Here is a 26,036-nt window from a genome sequence, read left to right as displayed (position 1 = left end):
CAAGAAACTGAAAGTTTAGCCTTGCGTCTTACACGGCAGTGAAACAACATTTCAAAAGGATGTTACACAGCTTTCAGAGATATGAACGCTGTTGTTACACTAAGTGCGCTCAATATCTGTCTTTCCAGCCATATCTCTAACTCTGTCACCTCTGCTGTTCCATACATCAAACTATCAGTTGATATATAAGGCTGCAGTTTCTTTATACAGAGAGATTACTACAACTGAGCAGTTGTGACATAATAATCTAAATTTACCTTTGTTCATTCAGTGGCTATCTGCACATTCCTCTGATTGCCAGCCGCAGTACAAATTAAATTTCAATTGAAGAAGTTGCTAATAAGAGCAGAGAAGCAAAACCTTGCTGAGGAAGGAAGGAGTTGTTCTGACACCGTTGCCTTGGGACATCCGCATGCCCCATTCACCGAGCTCTACTGAAACATTCAAAGCTTTGCTTCCAAAGGGCCAAACTTTTGTTCCCTCACAAAAGGTCTGACCAGAGGTTCTCCCATAGATGGGAGCCCCGTTGAAAATCTGATTATTTCCAGTGAAATCCTCCTTTCTCCACCTGCCAGTTAACTATGTCAGTGCCATTGTGTCTTCCGTGATAAAGCTCTCCAGCTTGGCATAATGGAGGCTGGATGTGTATTATTGCTTTTACTGCCATTTATTCAAGGAGGAAAGAGGCACACCCCACCCCCACACTCCTTCCTCCGTTCCTTATATTTTTTTTTTTCTTTGAAGAAAAATCTGGGCCACATGCCCCAGAGGAACGCAAAGTGCTTTAATTCATTCGCACCTTTTCTCTCTGGCTGCCATCTCCAAGGCCTTTTTTTATGCCCAGAAGTGATTTGTTCAGACTGGACCATCAAAGCAATTATGGCAGCGGCCTGTTTCCCTATTATGAAGAGAGATGACTGACAACAGAGGGATGGTGCCAGCATGGAGGGCACTTGGCTTCATTTTATTTGATCTGAATTCTTTCTTTTCTTTTTTTTTTTTTAGCCACTTGAGGAACAAAACACAAACAAACTCATCAGAGTTTATCTTTGAGGTTTTTTGACTAAAAACATCTCATCCAATTCTCCTTGTAACAATTTTCAATTACCTTTCTCACCTTCCTCGGCAGAGTGATCTGGGGTCACAGTTGGGTAATGCAAGACTAAGAATCCCAACAATGTAACAAAATACTGAGAGGCATGGCAGGCACTGATGTGTAGCAATTAATGTAATGGACATGAGAGAGCACAATCTTTGGACTAATGAGAATGTCTTATATTACAGTGCAAATGCACGGGGTCGCCAAGGCTCCTATCATTACTGGACTATAGGAAGAAGGCTCACCACAAAAGGGGATACTCCATAAATGGATAATGCGGGTGGAGAGAGCAGAGTGCGGCGCCACTGAGCTGATGTTCCATCCAAGAGTAATAATTCTGCCTGGAGTGACATAGGGTCATTGGGATAGATGGAGACAGGATGTGAGGAAAAATAAAGCATGTAAAGAAAACAGGGCATTAAGGGTTGAAGACGGGGACAGCAAGGAACGGGGTAAAGAGACGTTGATGAGAAAAACTGGAGTAATAGAAGAGTAAAGAGGCAGGGGTGAAACAGCGGACGGGAGAAGAGGGGAAGGAGCAGGCGAGGGGAGTAACAGACTAAGAAAGAGGACTCGTGAGAAGAAGAGGGCAAAAAAGAGATGAGAGAGTGTAGTGTACAGAGAGTGATGGGGCAATATGACACATTGGCTAATCAGTCTGCTGTCTCTCTCTTTCACAAGCTGTCATCTTGGCCATCAAGCCATCAAGACCTTGTGCCTCTCTCTCTCGTTGACTGATTCCCCTGTTCAATTATTCAAGGTTTATAAGCAGGAACCATCCATTCAGCGAGCAGCAGAACCAGTAAAATAATGAAAGGGTTGCTTCTTCAGCCATATTGACTGTCATAAAAGTTTTACAATTGGCAAAAGAAAAATCAATTTCTCAGACAGACTGTTTGCCACCACGTAAACATATTAATGGTCATATCAGGAGTGACGAAAGAGCCCTACCATGCAGGAGACGTTAATAATGCAGATCGTAAATGATTTTACATGCTTTCTCACTAATCATAATGTATGGTGCCTGACTATTTACAATGATGTGATGCTATATTTAGCCAACTCAGAATATTTATACATATGTGTGTGGTACATGAGAGTGTGCATGCATATTCAGCCGTGCCACAGCCTGGGTGTGTGTGGAATACGATTTAGGCAACATGTCTGTGGCTTTAGTTTTCAAGCTGACCTCGGTTTTCCTTAAAAAAGTGAACCTGTGTGAGTCACGCTGTGACACAGAAATCAGGTCAACTGCAGCCCTGCCAAGGAATGCTAAGTTTCAGTTAACATTCCCACAAACACACAGCACACACAATCAAACAAAAACAACACACACACACACACACACACAAAAGATCAAATTTATAACCACACACTCGCTCCCTGACTTGTCAGAAATCTTAAGGAACATCACAGCCCCCATCTGCCATAATCTGCCCTGAGGCAGCAGTGACCTGAGCCACTAGAAGAAACTCATCTAGGGTAGAAGGGAGGAAAAAAATAGTTGAGGTAATGCAGTGTGCAGCCTCATCCCTTACTTAGATGGCAATGCCTTCGGGGTGAGGATGTTACAAACTCAGCAACCTTTACTCAACTTATTCAACTAATGCATGACCCCCATACTGTCCAGCTCCTTTGCAGGACTTTATGTTGTTTCCACATCTTCCGGTTCAACACTTTACCAGATCAGCTCACATTCAGCGCAAGTGCATACATGAAATAATAATTAAAAAAAATACATCCATACATTATGCAGTAACAGTTAAGTTATGATATAATATAATAACACTGACATCGACACACATACACACACAGACCAAATCACAAATGTCTACCCTTTACCATCTATCCGCTTAATCCTCATCCACTGGAGGCAGAGGGTCTGTACTGTGGCAAACTGTCTATTTTTAAACTTGACATATTAGTCATCTCTTAGGGGAGTAACACTGTAATTTATGGAATTCATGAATACCAAGCTGTTATGTTCCCTTCTTGTTTATTTCCCCCCTCCTTCGCAGCGCAGTGTAACTGCTTTGGATGAATTCAGATAAACTCACAAATGCAGTTGGGTAAGATCCCTGTCTCCATAAGAGCAAAGATGTCAATCAATGCCTGCTGAAGAGGGCGCTCGGTAGCTCCTCGCACCATTTTTGGCATGTGGTAAAATGTGCGAAGAGTTCTGATCTGATTTCTCCAGCCCTTGATAGAGGCATACAATTGCTATCAGATACAAAGATGCACAGCCAATAACTCTGCCTTTTTGTTTTTCGCTCTCATTCTTCCTCTTTTATTATTCTGACCCAAATGTTTGCTCATTCTCTAATCAGACAAGCTCGGCTTGGTTCCCCTTAACCACAATTACTCATCATCACTTTCAGATCAAGTGCTGAAACTCCATTTATATTTTGCCACAGCTGACCCAAGATTTATTAATGAAAAAGTAAATTAAAAGCGTACAACGTACATTAAGGTAACTAATGACAAGACATGTCATGATGAAAATGATGTGAACATGAAACGTAGGTTGAGGATTTAAAAAAAAAAAAAAAAAAAAAAAAAAAAAAAATTTCAGCAGTTTTTAACTTTCTTTGCATCACTACGAGAGAGGACTGAAGGTCAGCTAGCAGACCTCTAAACCAGAGATGTGGGCTTTGGAGGCTGTTGATCTCCTATTGCACACTTCTGGGTAATTAAGCATCGCTGTTCTCTCAGTAGCTTACAACAGCAAATATGTCATTGCAAGAATAAACAACAATTAGACTTACACTCATTGCACTCTAATTGCATAATCATAATCACAGTCAAGGGGACATTTTATTAAAGCTAACAACAAAAAGCTACAACAAAATGGAAAAACATATACCAACAACTTTAACAAATGGACCTACAGTATGCAGAAATAGGAGGTTATGTAAACAATGAGCTTTAAAAAATGATGCAGTTAAGACCCATATGGGAATTTGGTGGTCAACGACAACAGCAATGCACTGCACGCACTTAATGTGACTGAGAGGCTGCTAAAGCTTGGAAAAACTCCTACAGGCGAGGGAGTAATTTGACCCCGCTCAAATCCTTCCATCAGACACTAACCAAATAGAAGTCAAAAGAACAAATGATAGAGGGGGAGAAAGAATAGAGAAGCAGCTAAACCTTTGGGATTAGTGCTAAGTAACTAAATGGGCCATATCACTTTTCCATTACCAGAGAGGAATAGCTATTTCAACTGCTGGAATCAAAATAAAAAACTGTGAACTCTGTCCCTCCTCTGTCTTTTGTTCATTCATGTGTGAATGCCTGATAGCCTTCTGTTTCTGAACTTCTCCATATGAACAAATGGAGGTCTGCCATCATATCCTCGAGGCCCATCAATAAATAAAGTTGACACAAATAAACAGATAAATAAATAAATGTGAAGAGCCTAGCAAATGGGCATCAGTCAGCATTAGCGATGGAATCATGTCAAGCACAATCATGCTTCACTGGAGGGGGGAGTGCCTGAGTGTAGGCAGCATTCTTGCTGATTGAACACTCAGTGTGTGTTTGTGTATGTGTGTGAGAGAGTATGGGGACGTCACTGTGGGTTTCAGCTTTGTACCTTAATTTAACCCTCTCAGTCTTTCTTGCAATCTTGAACTCTTTACCAATATCATTGATACAGTTTTCCGTCCTTGAACAATACACCCGCTTCCTCCATTTCACTGATGGCTTTTTCTTCTACTATCTCTCCCTCACACTACGCACGTCTCTCCACGAGATCATTCTTCCAACACCTCCATCTCCTGCTCTTTGTTTCTTGAAATAGTTCTTTTAATTTTCTCGGTTAAAAAGTAAATGACTGATCCACTAACTGCCTTTATCCTTAAACAAGTATAGGATTAGGGCATTACTCTTTACTTGTTGTTTTCACAGAAATACAGAGTTATTTTGGGCATGTAAGTCAACTTTTTCTGTCTCAACCAGAATATGCCTATTATCAAGCTTTTGCGTTTTGTCGGTAACAGACGGAATTGGCGGTTTACTGCATACATGCATTTTAAATTAACACAAAACTTTGGTTGTGAAAGTGTGCACATCATACTAAAGGTGTGGGAGGCTTACATCTGTCAGCGAAACTGCCAAGCAGTCTTTTCCTTAGTGCTAATTGAGGAGTCCGCACACAATTATTTCTAAAACTGTTAATTGCAACAATTAACATTCTACCTTGATTTTGTCGCAAATTAGGGCTACGGAAGTTAGCTTTAAGGAAACAAAAAAAAAAAAAAATACTTGAAAGAGTGCATAGATTTTTATATTTTCTATACAATATAAAGACATCATTACAGCTCAGGAAACTTCAGAAGAAACGTTTGTCTTATTCATCATCATATTATATTTTTTTGTTCTCACAAAATGTCTTTCAGAATGCATTGACTAGTTGGTTTTCTGTTTTCATTTAAGCTTCTGCTGTTCGTTCAGTTTAATAATCTACCAAATGATCAGCGTTTCATACTAAATCTTTTAATTTAATTTAGACAGAAAACAGTAAAGTGTTGATGATGGTGTTACTTTCACTTTAAAATTATTGTCAACTAATTATGCGCTATTCATTTTCACATAAAAATACTGTTTTGTTGAAACTTCAGAGCATCTTATTATCGGTATTTTAAAACTTGTAGAATGATGAAACTTCAACTTTCTTGCACTCCATAAATGGTGTGACTTAATTAATTCCCCCTGAAAAACATTCAAAATTTACCTTGTAACACAACTAAGCGTGAAAAAGTGCAGGGAAGCACTCACAGGATCCAGCTATTTCACACTGAGCACAACACAACACTGTAATTTCTTTCATATCGTAATTCCCCACATCACCTTTACTGATTCGTCCTACTGAATGGAACATTAAACATTCTTTGACATATTCTCTCCTTGTCTGTATTTATGGGAATCACCATTACCACTCATTGCCCTGAATGTAGTTATTTTCCTATACCTCAATATTACACATCATCACATCAAGCCTGCCTAATGGGAAAATAACATATTAATTACAGCTCATTCTGGCTGACATATTGCAGATAATGGCTGTCACTTCAAATGCAAACATCAACCTGGACATTATATCTTATAGTTTAATAACAGACACATGATATTAAGGAATACAAAATAAAAAAAAAAAAAAAAATAGAGAGAGAAAGAAATGAGTGCGGTGACGGGAGAGGAAGAAGCGTTTGATTCTGGCAGCGTGTCTTATTGTCAGGGGAACACATAACCATACAGAATGGCACCCCATTCCACTGCACATTATTTGTTCTCTAGCGGATCATCAGTTGGCCCCGCTGTATGCCTAATGAGCGATAAATAAGGTTTAATTCAACCGACACAAGTTGCCCATCCTTCAACCCTAAGCATGATGACTTGGGCGAGATTCCATTGGAATTATATGAGGGCAATTTTTCAGCTAGTGGGATGGTCCGACTGCCTCCCCTTTATTTGGCTTTCACAGGCATTCTTTAGGGTTTAAGCTGTGCAAGTTTATAGGTCTATTAGGAATACATCAAACAATGAATGACATCAATCTTATTGTGTGAATGTGCACTGGGTAAAAATAAGATAAAACCTTCCATTATGGAGCCTCCAAAGCACATTTGCCCTCCAAAATTGATCCAGTATTGACAATTTACACTTAGGGTGACCTTTCATAACTGCCCACATACTTGAAAGCCAATATTGTTTGGGGAGTGCGCAAGACAAAACACACAGCCCCCTGCAAACGCTCTGGGATGATATTGAATAATAAGACAGGAGACATTTTTGCTCTGCAGTTGTTGGTTGATGGACCACTAGGAGGTAGGGCTGAGTACTTTTTACATCAATGGAGCCCTGTGCCAATAAAATAAGATGGTTCTCGATATAGGTGTCGAGAGCATTGAGTCTAGTATAGCTCGAGGTCACTGACTTCATTTTCAAAAAGAAAAGAAAAAAAAAAGGGAGAAAAGGTAAGCCTGATGAGTCCTTTCAGACCGGGAGTTGTAAAAGGGCAAAGTGGCATCAAAAGAGCATTCGGACAGCCCCCTGTTGATACCCTGTATTCAAGTGGATGGCTTCAGCGTAATTCAAACAGCACAGGGTTTAGGGAGGTACTTAACAGCAGGGGCTGGGGCGAGAGACCCCTGGTGTCCACTCAGAGACACGGCCTTTATTAAGATTTGATTTATCCTTTCAAAATGGCCCCATGTCACACCTCACTTACTTTACGTCCTCTCTTGGCAGAGTCACGCAACGAATCAGTTATGCGCCAAGGGTACTCAAATGGTACATAAAATCTTCATCTATATTTCCATGATGGGTTTTCTGCTGAGGATGAAAAATGATCGGGTCCAGAGAAATGCCCTGTGGGTCAATAGGAGGGACAATGGCTTTGTCTATGCCCGGGGACGTCAGATCTTAAATGGAGTGGCTGTCCATACCTCGGGTTCCCTCCCACTTGCATTTTCCTTTGGCTGTTGATAAATATCCTTATCTATAGGAAACAGGTGATAGATTTCAAGCGGCACGTCTCTACAGAGGTCTTCTCTCATCTACTTCATTGATATCTCGCATCTGCTAAGCCATCCGGGCTGTAGCACGAGGCACCGGCACCCTCTGGGTCTCTTTGCCCCAAATCATGTTAGCTCCACTTCCTGTAGGATCGCCTCTAGGACTACCCCAATGAATAACATCTATCAACATCCTGAAGAGGAGGCCAGGAGCTTGTGGAGGCAAGAGCCTTAGCCCTCAACTCAGAGGCTCCCTGCAGCAACAGTCTCTATCTGATATGTGACACAAGCGTGTGTGTGTGTGTGTGTGTGTGTGTGTGTGTGTGTGTGTGTGTGTGTGTGTGTGTGTGTGTGTGTGTGTAACAGCACAGGAGAACAACTGCCAGAGAGGTTGATAGGCAACAAAGAGAGATAAAATGATGGGTACAACATATGTGTGAGCAAATTAATTGCTAAGGGAATTACGATCACTATCACTTCCTGTGATGTAATTTAAGAAACAAATGGCTGATTTTACTCAAGATCAGGGGAGAGATGAGAAAGCAGCTGCCAGGCTGAACATACTGTGGTTGTCTACATCAGGGTGATGTTGGTAACAAACACAGGAGTATAAAAAAAAAAAACATTTATGTCACAAATGAGGTTAGGAGGTGTAAGAGAACAGGGGATATTCTTTATCTTTACCAGCAGCACTTTAAATACATTTCTCCTTTGGACTTTTCATTTGCCTCTTTGCAGATTCATCCCCTTTCTTCCTTTAAAATTTCATGAGAGAAAATAGGTAATTTAATCTTCATTAAACATGGAGGGGGCTCACTCTCTGGCCTGACCAGCTGAATTAACTGCGGGGCTTCGAGGGATTAGACAGTGAGGCTAAAATTCTGTAACCCTGACAAGCATTAAATCATTGCATCTCTATTTTTTAATGGGCATATGATCATCCTTCTCAGTTCAATGTCAAATAAGTCCTTAAGAGACTTACTACTGTATATAGAGCAGGTAACTTTTGATGGACTGACCTGTGAAGGTGAAGCAGGAGACTGGGGCAGAGAGAGGAAGGAGAGAGGCCCTGGTTTGGGATTGTAAGGACATTGAAAAGGCAGTAAATAAATAAGATTGGCTTGGTTCTCTTTGAAATCTGATTGATGTGTCTTTTGGGATGCCCCCCAGTATGAAAGAGCTACTGAGTCTGTGGCTTTCATCCCTGACCGAAAATCGATGAGCCAGGATGTATGAGAGGCTCCTGCTCTCTACCCAACAATCTCCTGCCAGATTCCTAGGTAACTGTCTCACAAGAAAGGGAATAAGAGATAGTAAAGGTACAGGGTAAAAAAAAAGATTCTGTTGGTAAAACTTAATTTTCAATTAAACTATTAAACAACAACACAAACAAAAGAAAAACTAGACCTGAGACACACATAGTTAAACAAACTGGATTCAACACCACATAATACGTTACAAATTATCTTCCTGAAATGAGAATGAACCCACAACAGAAACAGTCCCCATCAATCCATCCATTTTCTTTGTGTTGAATTAGGAATGGCTGCTGTAATTGCATAACACATGAGTATGGCCTCCTGGGTTAGATTTTCCATCTTACACAAAGTGGAGACAAGGAAATAGGAAATGCTTCTGGAATTGGGTGTAATTGTGACTGGCGGCGCCTTGAATTGTGCTCAGGCTGACAATTCAGGGAGTCGGAAGTATAGTTTAGCTTAAAGGACGACAAAGAACAACATGCTGGGTTTAAATGAACTCCTTTAGACGTAAGCGAAGATTCTTGAGCGACTCTGAGAGACTCTCTCTGGTACACGCTGCTCGTTTAAGGATGACAGGAGGTTAATCAAGCTTTAAAGCATGAGATTACAACAGACAAGACAAGCAGGATTGACTAGATTTGGCACACTGTTTGATATAACTGCTCAGAGAAAACCTTTCTACTAGTAAATTTGACGACTGAAATGTTGTCAGTCCCAGAGTCAAAGCGAATATATATATATATATATATATATATATATACACCCAACAAAAGTACATAAACGTCAAGACTGGTGCACCCGACCCAAAAATGATTGCATCATTCTTTAAATGCTGATAAAAACATTGCCAGTTCCCACCATGCATGCATGAGTAAAAACCCAATGGCCACTTTCAGTCGCTGAGATACCTTTTGTCGCCAAATCGTCCATCACTGGCGAACTTAATTTTTTGTCTTTGGAGTGTACTTATGAAAAATCCCTTAAACTGTGGGAAAAGATGCCTGTTAGTCCCCTTTCCTGAGATGAGACAAATCCCCCCCCCCAATGTTCAATAGCAACTGAATTAATTTCCAGATTCCATTTTAGAAAAAAAAAAAATCCATGGAGCCGGCATGTCAAAAGGATTTTCCCCTCTCATCAACTCAGAGTAGAGAATCCATGCAGCTGTTTATCAAACTACTACCGGGCTCCATATCAATAAACAGGGAGCTGTCAGTGCATAATATATTGTGGTAGCTTAGCGGTGGTGTGCACTAGGAGAAAAAAAAGTGTGCTCGAGGAGTCTCATGCACAACATAAAGACCACAGTCATTTTAGTTGTCTCACAAAAAAGGAAAATAGGTCACAAGCATACAGAATATTATCTTAAATATCAGTTATATTTATAAACAAAGACAATGCTTCTATGACATACCACACAGTGCATCGGTGGCCTAACTTTTTTTTCCTTTGTTTTGAATTTCTTTGCCCCTGTGGCGACAAGTGGGCAAACATTTTTATCAGACCTCATCAGGTTGCCCAAGTTGTAGCAGACTCCAGGCAGAGTGTTCACCGCAGCAAATAAGGTAAGACAGGCGTGTTACTCCTCAGCCACATCCCTCAGGTCGGGTATATCCCACCAACAAGTGCCTGCTCTGGGCCTGCGAATACGTGCACAGACCCCCAAAACTGACAGCATCATAACGAAAAAGCTGCACTTCTGCTGAGTGCTCCATCCCTCAGGGGGAAACCCGAGAGTCCTACCAACAATTACCTTTTTTCATAACCCATTATTGATGTGTACGGGCCAATTTTATTCATACTTAACTATGATTTACGTCTTCATTAATAGTCAGACTACATGTAGACATCTAGATGTATCTTTTGCACAAAACTGTTCAGTTCAATACTGTTTTAACTAGAACAAATTTGCCATGAATTTTGGACATGTTAAAAAACTTTACCCAGAATTCATTGCAAAAAACATGGCTGACCAAGCCATCTCTTCAAACCACTCTATTCTGTTTTGTCCAGAAGAAAATGTTTGCCTTCTGGAAGAAACTATTTTACAGGGCTCGTATTCAGAGCTTTACTTCCAGGCTTGGCTCTACATTTACCAAGGAAGTGCAATACAATGTTTGCAGCATTGCTGAAGCAACAACAATCGATCTCTCAATCTCATGGCCATCTTCCCCCTTTGTCATGAACCAGACCCAAATATATATAACTTCAACTCTTTTATGTGGGAAAACAACTTGCTCCCAATACAAAAGGGTCTCAACATTATTTTCAAGTAGCCTACAAAGAGCAAAGTGACCCCCACCTGAAAATGAACCAGCATCACTTGCATGTCAGAACCCTACCTGTCCATTCTACCCATCAGTCCACCTAATTATTCCTCGCCCTGCACAGCTGCTGTGTTCGAGGTGGTGTTCTCTTCAGGGGAGCTACTAGAGGCTCTGACACGCCGGACTAAGGCACGCCACATATAAAACAAACAGTCCAAGGCTTTGTCAACCCTCATGTTCTTTCAAACATGGCAGTGCTAATCTGGGGATTCATGAATATCCACACCACTGTCACTCTGTATTTACACTTTGGATAGCTGTGGATAAAGCTGCCCAGATTCTGTCTCAGGGCCTGATACTCGAGCTGCTGTTGTGTATGGAGTATAATGTGATGAATTGGTATTTCCATCTTTTCATTTTTTTTTTACCACACAGTATACTCCTGACATACATGCTCATCTACAAATAGGGGCTCAGACATGCAGCAACAAAAAAGATAAACAATGAAACATATAATAGCGAGAAAGCCTGCAGAGCATAAAAGCCAAGAATCGTTCAGAATCAGGTGTTTCTGGGGTGCTGTTGTTTGGTTTGACATCTGGGTCTAGTATGGTAATACACAAATTTCATTGTAATTGGCCAAAGCATTGAGGTCCACAAACCTCTTCAGCAGAATACCTCCTAAACATCGGCACAAGAGGGGATGTGATTTCATGCTGAGACAGCACAGGCTAACAGGAAGAGAACGAAAACAGATGATAACCGTAGCTGCTCTATAAGACAGAAACTGTGCTGAAGGAATGCCCCTCACGTAGCGTGACCACTATTAGGGTTACTAAAATACATTCAGGACCAAGGGGCCAACTCAAGGGGCAACTTCCATACCTGGCATACTTTTGTACTTCACAATTTGGAATTGTAATGGTATTCAATGTAATATTTAGACCATGTAACGCAGCAGTAATGTCATTTTTGGTCTCTCCAGTCCAGTTTTCTTTTCTACTCCTGCATGTTTTGATGTGATCCTACCATCAAAAAAACTCATGGTTGGTAATGAAAAATGCTGCAACCTTTACTTTCTTATCCATTAATGTATTTCTGTAGGTAGACTTTTTTCAGTGCTGACTTCAATGGACATACAGTTGTTGTGACCTTGACTAGTCTTGACATCTGCTCTTAGCTCTACTTTCCATATACGCAGGACACCATTTTGTATGTGAATTTCTGTCCTTATGGCCGTTCATCAAAAGCACAGTTGCTTTATACTGTACTTTCAGAGAAACTGGGGTAACGTTACCTTGTACTACATGTGTATAGTGGTGAGGACCTGAAATTGTATATTGTTTTTCCTTTTGTCTTGAATAAATATATGTGGAAAGAAAAGTATTACCATACACAGTACATAAGGGAGGGTAAACTATTCACTATAAGAAGTAATTGACTTGCAAATAAACTTCAGTAATATTGTTGCCATTTGTTCTGATGTTCCATTTCAGAATGTAAGGGTAATAATCAGTTATGGACGTGTTTCAGTTTCTTGAAACATGTTTCTAGAGACAGTACTCTTTAAATAATAAAACATAGTTCAAAGTTTATCAATCTAAAACTTGTATGCTTTCTTTTTTAAATTCAAACAAATCTTAGATGTAATACGTTTTAATGTCTCATTGTTTTTAAAATCTATTGCAGTAACTCAGCACAGAACTCTGCATGTTGTAGAGCAGCTCAGCTTCTGTGTTCGTCAGGAGGAACATGTGAGTTATGCAGACAGAAGACGATGTGCAGTAGGAAGCAAGGTTGTGTTGGGTCTGGGTTAAAAAGGTAGTTAAATACACACACCTAAGGTTCTGTTACCATAGTTAGCACCCGGCCACCGAGAGGATGGACTGGAAGGGCTTTGATCACCTGTAACAATGTCGGTGATGAAATAAAAAAAAAAATGAAAACAAAAGAAGGATGGAGAAAAAAGAAAAAAAGAAAAGAGAAAGAGGAATCAGAGGTGACACATTTCAGATATTGACAGAACCACTCCCAGAGTCTGGAAAATAAAACCCCTGTGGGTTTCTAACACATAGCCGGGCTCACATTTAACCCAAAATACAGAAATATGGACTGAAAAAGGTTCAGTTAAAGAACAGAGCTGGTTATGTTCAATGATGAGCAGCGTCGTGTGTGTTTGTCATACACTTGTTTTTTAGTCACAACACTATACAATTCAAATAGAAAATAACATTTTAAATTATATTTAATCATAGTTAAAGGATCTCTCCAGCATTATATATTTTGAAATTAACTGCCTTGAGGTAGTTCAAATGTAACAATATACAGTAATCTTGAAAAATAACTTCTCTAGTTTGCCCACAGTTTCAGACTTGTGGTAGATCCAGATTGGCGATCAGAAAGACACAGGATCCCACATACAATACAAGTGAATTAGCAAAAGTTGCATGAATTATGTTAGAAAGTGGGCGCTGCAAAAGAAAAACAGATTCCTTTAAACCTACTTAGTGTAAAAAGAAAGTGAGCCACGAAGAGTTGGGAAAGGCCTGAACAGAGTATCTTCTCAACAACCAGGTACATGGTTAGACAACAACACAGAGCAAGACATGATAATATATTACCACTAATCTTCTCAATTGAAAAAGTACCATATCTTATCTTCTTCTAATTGTAAAAATTAATACATCTGACTAAAACTAAAACACTTAAATAATGGAACTACAGTAAGCAAGTAGTAATGTATTTGTGAAGTAAAGTTGTGGTTTAGAAAGAGATAGATAAACAAAATTCCCTGCTCTGCCTTTAAAGTATATCCTTAATTTTACGGCTTGCTTTGCGGTGTGTAGCATGTCTATAGCAAAATCAACCCATGCGGCCATTAATCTGATTTTTTTCCCTCCATTTTTTTTTTCCTGACATGCTTACCAGTTTGGAGATGGCAGCACCTGTGGCTTTTCTTCCATTGACCCATCACCCCTACTAGGTGGTACTCCCCTGGGCATGGCCCATTCATCATGGCAGAATGGAATATGTTAACGCCAGGATTACACTAAATCAGCCCCGGTCGTACTGCTAAGTGCTTTATGAATGCAACAGGGGCAATACTTTTCTAATGACCTGCACTAGAACACACGTGCTTGTTTCTGTGCCACCTGTTTGCATGATCATGTGTCTCTAAATATGCGTCATAAATCCCAACATAGAAAAAGTTAAAGGGGTGCAAGCACATAGATACTCACTATTTACATTTAAACTGGAGAGCAAAGCTTCCTTTATATTATAGACAACTGCTGATTGTATTACATGTAAACTGTAACCACCGAAAAGGGGCAGTATATTATTTTCTGTACTCTAGTGAGATTGACAGAATAAACAAAAACTACGCATTGGGACAGTAAGACCGTGTTTTCCGCTGCCCTACCATTGCGCGGTGTTCGTTTTCTCCGATCACGGAAGGCTGCTCCAGACTGTAGAGCTTCCATTAGGCTATCCATCACCCCAGTTTCATCTCCTTCTGTAAGAGAACAGACAACAGAAGCAAATATATTTACAGTACATCACATTCAGGAACAAGGCAGCATGAGATATTCAATAACACATAATTTACATGTAAAGATGAACACACATATGGTCTGGATGTCGTTTAATTATAGGTACATGAACAATCACCTCACACTACAACAAAAGAGTGCTTTGATTCGGAATGAGTTACATAGTGTTGAGACAGCGGCCTGTCACTCAGGACTGTCCTTTTTTTTTTTTTCAGTAAACAGCTGGGAAGGAGGAAAATACACTTAGAGTTTAGTTTAGAGTTTGGAGGAGCCTCAGGATGAAAGCATCCAGTGATGGCCATTGACAGATATTCTTTCTGTGGCTAACGCAGGGGAGCTAAGTGCTCTTTACAAAGATTTAGTGTGGAGCCACTCAATACCCGGGCGCTCTATCATTGTTCAGTCAATGACACCGGGGCCGGCCTTCAGAAAACATTCCCCCTGCCCACCGCTGCAGCTGTCGTGCGAATCCATGAAACCAGAGAGGTGGAGGCAGTCAGCATGGCTGATGAGACAGGTATGAGACATTTAAAGTTCTACAACGTGGCTAGCTGTGCTCACATTGCGCACACGCAACCTACTGCTCAATGGTAATAGGGTTCAAAAATAAGCTTAGGTTCTATATCTGGGTCATCTATCTTTATGCCCTAATACTAATGAGTCAGAGGGGCACCCTTTTTATCATTCTGGTCCAGAACAGACATTATTTTAAACTAGGATCATTAGGGTGAGTTATTGTGGAGCTGGTGACTTGGCCATCAATTATTTTGCATATATGAGTGAATTAGCTCTTCCCCAGTGTTTACCATTAGGGTCCAGGCACCTTGTTCCTGCACTGCGCTCACAGCTATAGCTGAAGGGAAACACTCGAAAATAAGTGGAGACAACTTCTACTTTCGGCACACAGCACTTTTACAAGTACTGTTGTGATCAATCTTTTGTTAACTGTGCATGCTCAAAGAGACACACACGTCAGGCAAATTAAATTTATGAACAAAACATTGGCACACATTTTGCCATTACTGGAGAATGTCACGCCTGCACGTTTTTTTCCTTTTCCTCCTGCAACAAACCACCCAACCTGCAATCGTTCATGCAAGTAAAAGATGGCAACACAACTAAGAATAGAAACATGTCTTATCCAAATTAAAAAAAAAAGAAGCAACTCTTCAGTCGTACTCACTAATTTTACTCTCTATCTCATTCCTTCTCTTTCTTCCTCAAGTCCTTCCCAAGGGCTACTTTGAAATCAAAGTATCTGTTCCGGCTGTGTGCTGTGCTTAAAAGCAATCCCGATTAAATCAAGCTTAATTAGACCAGCTTTATCAGAACAAAACCAAAGCCGAGCCAAGTAGTGCTTATCTCAAATTGCAGCACTACACCTCAGATAGCGAGCTCATTGGTTTAAAAGGGGGAGCATGGGTTTCGTCTCCTGTGGACCTGACGAACAATATGGTGAACAACTTGCAGCTCCTACAACTTTATCAACTCCCCAGATCTTTAGCAACTCCTTCTTATGTAGGCTAGCAAGGGCACATTGTGAGTGTGACAGAAGGCAGAGCGTGTTAAGTGGCAGGTAAACATTTATCTACAACCACTGTTGTACAAGAAATTTTTTGACAGGTCCTTCTTCACTGCCTTCTTCATGGAGACCTAAACATCACAGGGGGCACCTGACACTTTGATCAATTTGTCCTACTTCTAGCTTAACTGTAGCACAATTCATCATTTGTAATGGCTAGGACTTGGGAGCCCTGGTAGACTGGGGTTCAGGCGGAGGACTGCAGACACAAAGAACCAAAATGACTAAAATGGGAAGCACACTCCCCAGTCACCTCACAGTGCTCAATTAACTATGTCCTAAGGTGTCCAAAGCTTCAACTCAAGCGGGCCACTCTCTCTCTGCAAGAAACTCAGACAAATGAGTCTTCAAAATATCCGAACTTATTAACATGTAAGTGTATATATTCTACTATTCTGCAAAGACGAGGTGAGCGTTTAGTACAAAAAAAAAAAAAAAAAAAGACTGAATATTATTTGACTACACTTATTCCAGTAATCCTCAAAGCAAACTTTCTTCATTACTTATTGTAACATTGTACACTTTAGCAGACATTTCTGCCTCGTTCCTGCAATGCACTCATCTTATTTTGAGCTGTTAAACCCAAGGCAAATATTCATCTGCTTCTCATTAGCAGCAGTGGTACATTGCATGGCGGGGAATTACAGAAAAGCTAACCTTTTATGCCCAAAGATCTTTCTCAAGAGGAAAGATCCCCTCTGCTCACAGGAAATTGCTTTCTAAATGGGTTAAGATGGGCTAAGACCCAAGACATTGACAAACCCTCCCAGTGATGAAACACCTTGGTGGGCAACTCAACAGACAGCCCTGGGGACCTTTAATGATCTTATTAAAGCTTGAGGAAGTGTGGAACATGGTTGTGGCTTTTGCACTTTAAGGTATTTTCTTAAACAGTTAAATCTTTAAGAGCAGAAATAAAGCTCTGTGAAACTCTACCTCCCAGAGAGAGATGGCGTACCTGTTCCATATCGCTCCATTTGATCCCTGTCTACCCCCCCCCCCCCCCCCCCAACCTTTTCCTGGATAACTGGGGGTACCTAGACCCAGAGGCTGTGCCAAATGTAACTGTGAGCCCTGGGGATCGACTCATCCGGCAATATATTTACAAGCAGCGCTATCACATTTCCTAATTAGGAGGGAAGACGGTAACAAGAGCGATGTGCTCTCTGCAGGATTGGCATAAAAACTTCACACATCAGATTAGTTTTTACTGAAGAAAAAAAAAAGTACCTGCAGTAAGAAAGTGGCTGCAATGTACCTTTCACCAATCCCAGGAGCAGAGCACTAAGTCAAATGTCGACAGTAGCAAAGGGGGGAAAAGGGGAGGATGGGTAGGAAAAGAATGAGCACACAGTTTAAGTGTCACCATCGGGGAAGAAAGATGTAAAGAACAAGGGAGGGGGAGGAAGGATACAGAAAGGAAGCGAGCACACGGAAGGAAGTGAAGAGTTTCTGTGGGTGCGGCAGTGCATGTGGTGGAGTGGGCTATTGAGAGAGAGACTAGCGGAGCAAGGCACAACACAAGGTCATAAAACACCTTCCTGGATGCTTGACAATCTGAGGCCTGTGACATTTAATTATTTCTAGAACATACACTGCAGCGTGCACACGCAGGGACACAGATCCTCAACTAGAGTTAAAACCTGCCAACACAATTCAAGTGATGCAAATGCATGTCGTATATTTGCGAGAGTATCAGCTGCACTCAACTAAATGTTTGGTGCAGATTACCCAGGTGACAAGCTTAAGTTTGACAAACAATGGCAGCACGAGGGACGGATAGATAGCTGGAGAAAGGGAGACGGAGAGCGTGGCTGATGTCAGCAGGGTGAACGATGCTCATGGCTGCTCATGGCAAAATCAGTTAGATGAGACACATGTTTCTATCCGAGTCGTTCAGAAAGCCAATGCATCCCTGAAGCCTCCATACAAACTCAGAATTGTCAGGCCAATACCAATTAGGAATCAAATAAATAAGCCTACATAATGTAAAACAAAACATCTAATTTTCTTTGTCTCTGCCAATCAAAGTCAACAACGCTTCAAGTATATGCTGCAAGTAAAACAACAGCTGTCACCTTGGAAATGTGACAATGCCTTTCACTCTATCATCCAAGCAGAAAACTTTCTGTTTTTCTACAAAGTGCTGGGCTCCCTTTAAACACCAACGGCATGTCATTCCTATAATTATACAGCACTATCCACCATAAATTCAATTTGCTATCTGTCATCTCCTGCATGTTGTGCTAGTGAGAAAAACACAGTGGATCGATTGAGAACTCAATTTCTGATGGCTCACATGCAGCCTTGATGATTCATGGCGGAAAAGAGAGACAAGTCATTCGTAGAATTCTAAAAAGCTTCTGTCGAGTACGTATGGGCTTCTAATATGATGGCAAATTATGACATCCTGTATGTCACGAGTGGAAGAAAGTTTCACTATATAACAGCAAAAGCATACAAAACAAGTTTTCATTGCCACACATCACAGATGTGCACATTATCCTGAGCGTTCTCCTCCCTAACCAAATCAAAGTGTTTGACAAAATCAGGCAGAGGAGAGATGTCTATTACCCGCTACTATCCACTTCTCTTCCACTAGAAAATTCCTCAGTCTAATTTGCACTGTAATGAGATCTAATGAGGGCTTACAGGCCTTGTGCTTGATAAATTGAAACCACTGTGAGAGGGGAACACAGTGAGAGTTTAACCTCACCCCAGTCGCCCTCCGTGACTCCAGTAGAGAGGATGAGCAAGAAAAAGGGAGGATGACTCGTGCTTAGTTTTTTCGCTTGCTGCGGATTGTTTTTGAACACATTTGAGCCCATCTGTTCCCCCACAGTAAGTCACCTGTGCAATTAACCTGGACCATTAGCCGTGAAACAAAGGCCTCAGTGGAGGGAGGGGGTTTGCTGCTTTATGGCCAGGTGGAGAGGCAACAACTACACTTTCTTTTAATCTCATCGCTCTCTCTACTTGTACGCACCTGGTTTTGTGTTCTCAGCCACCTAGATATACTCGACCACCTGCATTACTCAACACCCCTCCTCTTCCTCCTCCGCTGACTGCTCTCTAACTGTCTGGCTTTGAGCAGAGTAAACCCCCCCCCCCAACCCCCCCCCCCCACACACTCTCCCTCCTTGCCAGCTGCCCCAGCAGCTCCTGTGACCCAGGCAGACAGAGACTGATACTGCCACAGAGAGCACAAGAGCCTGAAGGACAGCAGTCACATACCTGTTAGATGTCTTTCCTTTGTTTTTCCCCTATCACCCCTCTTTCACTGTCTACCTGCAGTCCAACTACCCGAACCAGAAAAGCTTTGACACAACAACCTGAGAAACCTTTCTCAAAGGCCTTTGTCTTTACTAGGCCTATGTGTGTTAGGGATGCAATGTTACACAAAATTCAAGGTTCGGTATGACCCTCAGTCTTTTGATCAGGGTTTGGTACAATCATAACTTTGTTTAAATTTATGAATATATTTTCAAAAGAGGAAAATAATAACATAATAACTGTCTGATTGGCTTAGCTTTGCTCTTCCTGATTATTGCTCACAGCTTCAGCTTTCTCAACTGTGACTGTAGTCTGTTTTCATTGTTGTTCTCTGAAGGGCTGACCAATCAGTGACCATTGTCATTGGCTAAGTGCAATGACAATAAAGTCAAGCATACTGAAGTGTTCACTCTCAGAAGTATACAATAAATTAAATTAAAAAAAAAATAAGATGAGTGGAGCTTATTCATAATCAATTTAAATTAACCATTAAAACCAGCAGTGCAATTTTATCTTTAAAAATTCCAAAAAGTAATGCTGCCTTTCTTTCTTTTTTATCAAAGCTGACAATATAGCCTTCTTATTAAAAAAAAAATATATATATATATATATATTGGAACTGTCACTGCACAAAAGTAAAAAAGGGCCTTGGTGTTGGTCTCAGTGTGACCTTCACATAGTAGACAATTGATTGACTCCAAAAATGGGTGCAGAGAAGTTGCAGCTTCTGGCACACACACCCTAGAAGTGTCAAACAATCCCAAACCATCATCCAATCCTCCTCTTCGTTTTTATTGCTATCATAGTTCACTGGGAACCCAACATTTCAGCACACAGCCTATTTAAAAGAAGCAGGCGGTTCTTCAGGCTACTGTGTGTCACTTGCACTCGCCAGTCAGACGCCAGCTTGAGTTACACTTAGCATGACATGTAGCGAACTTACTAACAGCTTCCAGCTTCAGGTTTGTGGTTGGAACTCGCGCTTGTGAAATTTAGTTCGGGATTCTGTTCATCTATCTTCGGACACATATACTGCGTATTCTCCAAACGACTGCAATGAAACACCACGCCATGACAGTATGGGATGAATGCACATGTCGTTACTCCCCTAATGTGTGTTCATGTTTACTACTCCACTTGAGTGGAAAAAAAGAAAAGAGGAGGAATGGGATGAGGATGGAAGGGAAGGGAAGGGAAGGGAATGGCAAATAAAAATGATAAATTTGCCTGCAGATTAATCTGGATTGTTTTATGGTAACAACTTGATGAGCAAACCCACTCATGTCCTCTCTAACTCAATCAGGGATGCTACCATATCCCTCCATTCCAGGAGGAATGACTATAGCTTCTACTTTACTCTTGCTGGGAGGTCCTGTCTGGCGCCAGGGTCAAGGAAAGCAAGGAAGGGAAGACATGGAGAGGGGGGAAGAATGTCTTGAAGACAGTGGAGGCGGGTGGGAGGTGAAAGGTGTATTGTGTTTGACATGCATGAAGCAGAGGCAACTGTTGGAGCTGGGCTGGCCTGGACACTGCAGGCCTGATCCCGCACACTGAAAGCAAGAGAGATGTCCTGACTGCGAGAGACTGGGGGAAACGTGTAAAGAAGTTGGATGTCGACAAGGGAGAGATGAAAGTGGATTAGCCGCCGTGGCGATTTGCATTCTGTGGTGGAACGAAAGCCCCAGCGATGCCCCGAATAGCTGGATGCATGAATAAGTAAACAAACAAAAACAAAAATAAACCCTCCATCTGGATGGATGCTGCCAGGCCCCAAGTGAGAAACAGTAGGGAGGGGAGGCTGGGAGATGGGAAGGAGGGGGCGGGGGGGGGGGGGGGGGGTGGGGAGGGGAAGAGAGATGCTTGCAACATAGCCATCACCACACTCGGTTTCCTCTGCTATCATTTACTTCGACTGCCTGCGGGCGGCCCCCCCAGTTACCATACTGCTATCACTGTCTATCCACTGCTTTTGGCTAGTTTGCCCAATAACACCACCAGCACACAAGGGAGAGCTCCAACCCGGCACTGACAGATGTTAAGTTGACACACTTTCTCTGAGCCACATGGGGTCATCATGTCAGGGTGCCAGCAGGGCCATGAGGGCCTTTCCTCACAGCAGAGTAGACCACTACTGCCCCGTCTCCGTAAGCAAGGTACTGCCAGCTACAATATGGTCAACCCTGACCCATATGCAATTTCAATGACCTCACAGTTGGGTATAAAATGTATCAATGTCTGCACTTAACAAAGTTCTCAATGCGTACTCATTAAACTATGTGGTCAGAGAAAGCTTCTTTTTTTTTTTTTTTTTTTTTAAGATTCACTATGATCAACATTTAAAACTATTCAAGCAGCTGTGTAAGGTTTGGAGTAACAGTGGTTGGGAGTTTAGTTCTACTAATGCGTTCCTATGTTTTACTTCTTTTAATCAATTCTTGTGTCAATGTTTTCTGACCTGCCCTCCTTTGCTGTGCTATCAAAGCAGTGGTGAAAACTTCTACTGTATACTGCATGTTTATAGATACTGTAAAAAGCCCAGTCTGCATGCCTCTTATGTGATTATCTTTCAAAATATTCTGTTAGCATAATTTTTGTTTGTAAAAAAATAAATAAAAAAAATGAAAAAAAGAAGACCCTTCTGTAGTTTATGGTGCGTGTTGATTTCAGAATGACATTCTACTATTTTAGATTTGGATCCTTGAGATTGAAAAGTGTTTTTTCTGTGCATTACTATCTGCTCTAGTGTCCTGATTAAGGCTATCACTGGGAGTTGCTAATACCACAAATGATCAAATCCCATACTTTTAATTGCTGCTGCTGCTGCTTTGCATTAAAATGCTTTTACATGCCAACCACTGAATGGATTATATTGTGAAGCAGCAACAGGATGTGCAGTTTTTATTATTTACAACAATATAACTAAAAATCAGTTAACATCAAAGGTATATCAGTGCAGGCAGCAGACTGGTTTTAAGTATTGTAGAGGTGGAGTAAGAATTCTGGTTCAGTGAAGGTAACTGTTTTTTTTTTTTTGCAGTTTGATTTAACCTTAAATCTCTTAAAACGTAAACAAATTAACAACAAGTTTTACGTCTTTTCAGACATATGGACAGGAATAGTCTTGAGCTAAAACATGACTGCTTTGCCAACATCAAAGGCTCTGATCATGGATGTTTATGTAAAGTATATAGCAAGTAATCTAAACTGTACAGGCATTTGACTGTATAGTTGATAACTTTGACTTGGGTCACATCAATAAATGAGGTTTGTAAAATAACAGGTACGTCAAAGATGCCGTAAAAGCACAATAAAACATTTTGGGTTTTATGCATCCAGTACAGTGCAGATTCCTCATTTTTAAATGAGTGGCACATTTGGATAGCGGATGCAGAGTTTTGGAATCCAGATCAAAATAACATCTGAACCAAACCCCACATGGGCTGTTTGTATCAGTGAAAGGCGGTGCTGCCTGGGTAAGCTAAATGGATTTGACAATGGGATATGACGGTCTTTGTAGTGAGGGTAATTAGGTTTGATTGACTGTAAAGTGACTGGTGAGGTCCAGATCTGGGAGGGGAAATGATCAGAAATGATTTGAACCACCCACAAATTAATGAGACTCAACTGTGACTGAACTGATTTCACTAAGGAGAACAACATTTCTGAAAGCAATGGGAGAGAGAAAAGTAAGAGGCGGGGTGAGTACAGTAAATGTGTGTAACTGAGGAGGAGCGAAAGATGGAAGAAAGACAAAGCAGAACGGACAGAGACGTCTGATGCATGTCTCATTTCCTTAACTTAAATAAAAACCTTTCAGGTGGTAATTAGTGCTTTTTTGTGTTTGTGCTCCTCCTGATACAAAAGAGGGTGTCACAAAAAAAGGCAAACAGAAAAAACGTGGGAGAGACTTTTCCCTGGTGTTGCGTTTAACTGCTAATGAACTATGGTATTTATCTCAAAATATGGAACACCTTCCAATGAAGCGGAAATCTTTTTCTTTTATCCTGAAATCTATTTTGGGAAATGTAATATAAATATTACAATTTGGTAGAGAAGTGGATGACTATTTTATTGTATTACTTTAATGTACAAATTCAATTTTGCAATTAAATAAAATTGATCTAATCCTTTCATGTTACTTGTTTACGAATATGTCTCTTTTTCTACATGTTTCAGTTCACTCTGCTTTGTCCTGAAGGACTGAACTGAGATGCAGCCATCTATAATCTGGGTGCACTGTGCAGTCATCGCCTTGAGGCAGATCCGATTCTGACTGGAGATATAGCACAATCTAATATGCTGTTATTTATTAGAATGGGTGTATGACAGGAGATAATCCTGGTGCCCTTGTTCCCGTCTTTCAAGGTAATGATGGAATTCGCCAACCCATACGCAGGAGTTGCAGAGCATGCCTTGTGCTTCCTGCTCTCTGCATTGAGACAGCTCAAATGCAAGGGCAAAGAAAAAAAAAGCAATTTGCTCTAAGTTTGGTATTCAACTGCAGTGACATCTATATGCAGATGGAGTAAAAGATCCTTCATTTTTATAACTCATCAGAAAGTGCAAATATATTACCAGACATTGAATGCATCAATGCCATGTCCCTGAAATTATACTTTAGAAAATAAACAGGCAGCAAATTCAAAGGCATTGTACCATATATCATTGTTACATTTTGCAGAGTTCTGTCTTTGTTCGTTATATTCTGTATCAAACATGAAGGTCAGCTTCAGCTCTCTAATACTGGTTTGATTTTCCGAGCTAAGCTGCAGAATAGTGAGAATCCCTCTCAGAAATATTTCTTTTATCTATTTGGGTTTCCAACCTTCACCTCTCTACAAGCTATCTACCCTGGTAATATTGTTTGCCATGTCTCCTGCATTGTGGAGACACTATGCAAACTCAGAGAGCCAACTTGTCCACCCCGCTGCCGCTTGTCAGCACCTGTCTATGATCACCTTGCTGGCACGGCTGCGACGCAGGTATGAACTGGCCTACCGGCAGCTGTCAGTGTCACACAAAGCCATCAATCCACATCTCCGCCACTGTCATTGCTGTCAGGGCTCTGCCAGCCACAACCAGTCAGTCAGCAGCACACCAATATGTCAGGTTAGTTTAGCATGCCACATTAATAGACACTTGAATTTGGAAAATGTACTTTGGTAAACAAAAGGCTGATAAATTTGCATGAACAGCAGACAACATGATGAAGACATGTTTGAGTAATATAATCATTACAAGTGATCTAAATAAAAGCTCTAAAAATAGCTAAATCTTAATTTGTGTCAATATTAATCTTCAGTGTGCATCATGTAACAAATATGACAGTTGTGTTATCATAAATCTACATTTAAAAGTCATTCTGCGCTAGCATGTAGAGGGCAACGGAGACAAACTGACTTGTACAAAAATTAGAGCAGACAAACACAGCAGTCTGAAATGGAGCCGAGGCCTAACCCAACTAACCACATAACCCTTTTTGCTCATGTTTAGTAAATTTGATGCCTTTCTGAGAGGAGCCCACTTTTATTTATGTAAACATACACTATTTCATCCTCAGAGTGTGAAAGGTTGACAAGGAGGAAGCATAAATAGAAGCTGCAGGCCCATCATTGTCAACATGCCAACTGCTCTCTGCAGAGAATCACAGAGACACGGAGACCTCCTTCTAGCAGGCCCGGCTGAACGGGAAATATGCAACTATCACCAGCACAACAAAAAAAAAAGAGCTTTGGAGAGGAAAGGAGGACACACAATAGCTGTAAAATGTAATGAAAAATATATAAGGATTAACTTAAACTAAACCATACTCTACACTCGGGATTTGATACCGTTGGCTGTGCACCTTTAAGATGTTTAATACAGGCCAATGTGTTATACTGTTGGCTGAGTGTTTTTTAAACATAGAGATAGAACATGTGGTATCCACACCTTCCAACTATATCAATATTAAAGATGAATATAATACATGTTCAATAGCTATTTTATAACACCAACATGGTGCCAAAACCTATTTTTCTACTCTAATATTCCCACAGAGCAGCACAGTGTATGGATCTGCATTCGGCTGGTGTCTGCAAGCTGTTGCGATGGATTGAGGCGGCTGGTTGGGCTCTTTAAAAAATGATCACTTTGCAAGTAAAACTTAATCATAAAAACAGCATCTGTGGAGCCTCTGCGTGTGTTTTTAGGGCTTCAGTAATACTGCCGTGGACAATTTTAATAATTGATCTTACAAAACGTTAGTTTTTTTTAATCAAATATTTCTATTTTTGAGACCTAATATTGGTACTTTAATAAAGTTGGATAACATATAATGTTTGCAGTTAACTGAGATAGCAGACAGTTGCACACTCATAAAAATGTGTAGGTTACAACCAATACGCTTCTTAACTTCATATTCTTCAGGTTGGCAATTCATGTTTTTTAGGGGTGATGAGGAGTTTTACACAAGCTGCAGCAACTATCCACTTACTGAGGACTA

At 40.9% G+C, this 26,036-nt stretch overlaps 1 protein-coding gene across 6 annotated transcripts in view; it reads right to left on the bottom strand.

Annotated features, from left to right (window-relative positions):
- The window catches only part of diaph2 (diaphanous-related formin 2), a 370,474-nt gene that overhangs the window by 33,089 nt on the left and 311,349 nt on the right, over positions 1-26,036 (bottom strand). For 4 of the 6 annotated variants that reach the window (XM_069170528.1, XM_069170532.1, XM_069170530.1 and 1 more), the window contains 2 exons: positions 14,568-14,660; positions 12,986-13,051 (listed from right to left, as the gene is read on the bottom strand). In XM_069170528.1, coding sequence (XP_069026629.1) covers positions 12,986-13,051; positions 14,568-14,660 — 159 coding nt within the window. The remainder of the gene's footprint in view (positions 1-12,985; positions 13,052-14,567; positions 14,661-26,036) is intronic. The other 2 variants (XM_069170529.1, XM_069170533.1) reach the window with 2 other exon arrangements.

The sequence above is a fragment of the Embiotoca jacksoni genome, unplaced genomic scaffold (genome assembly GCF_022577435.1).
Source record: "Embiotoca jacksoni isolate LCO1_2020_lvr unplaced genomic scaffold, fEmbJac1.0.p SCAF_5, whole genome shotgun sequence".
In the NCBI taxonomy this organism is placed as follows: domain Eukaryota; kingdom Metazoa; phylum Chordata; class Actinopteri; family Embiotocidae; genus Embiotoca; species Embiotoca jacksoni.
This window is presented reverse-complemented; position numbering and strand designations above follow the sequence as displayed.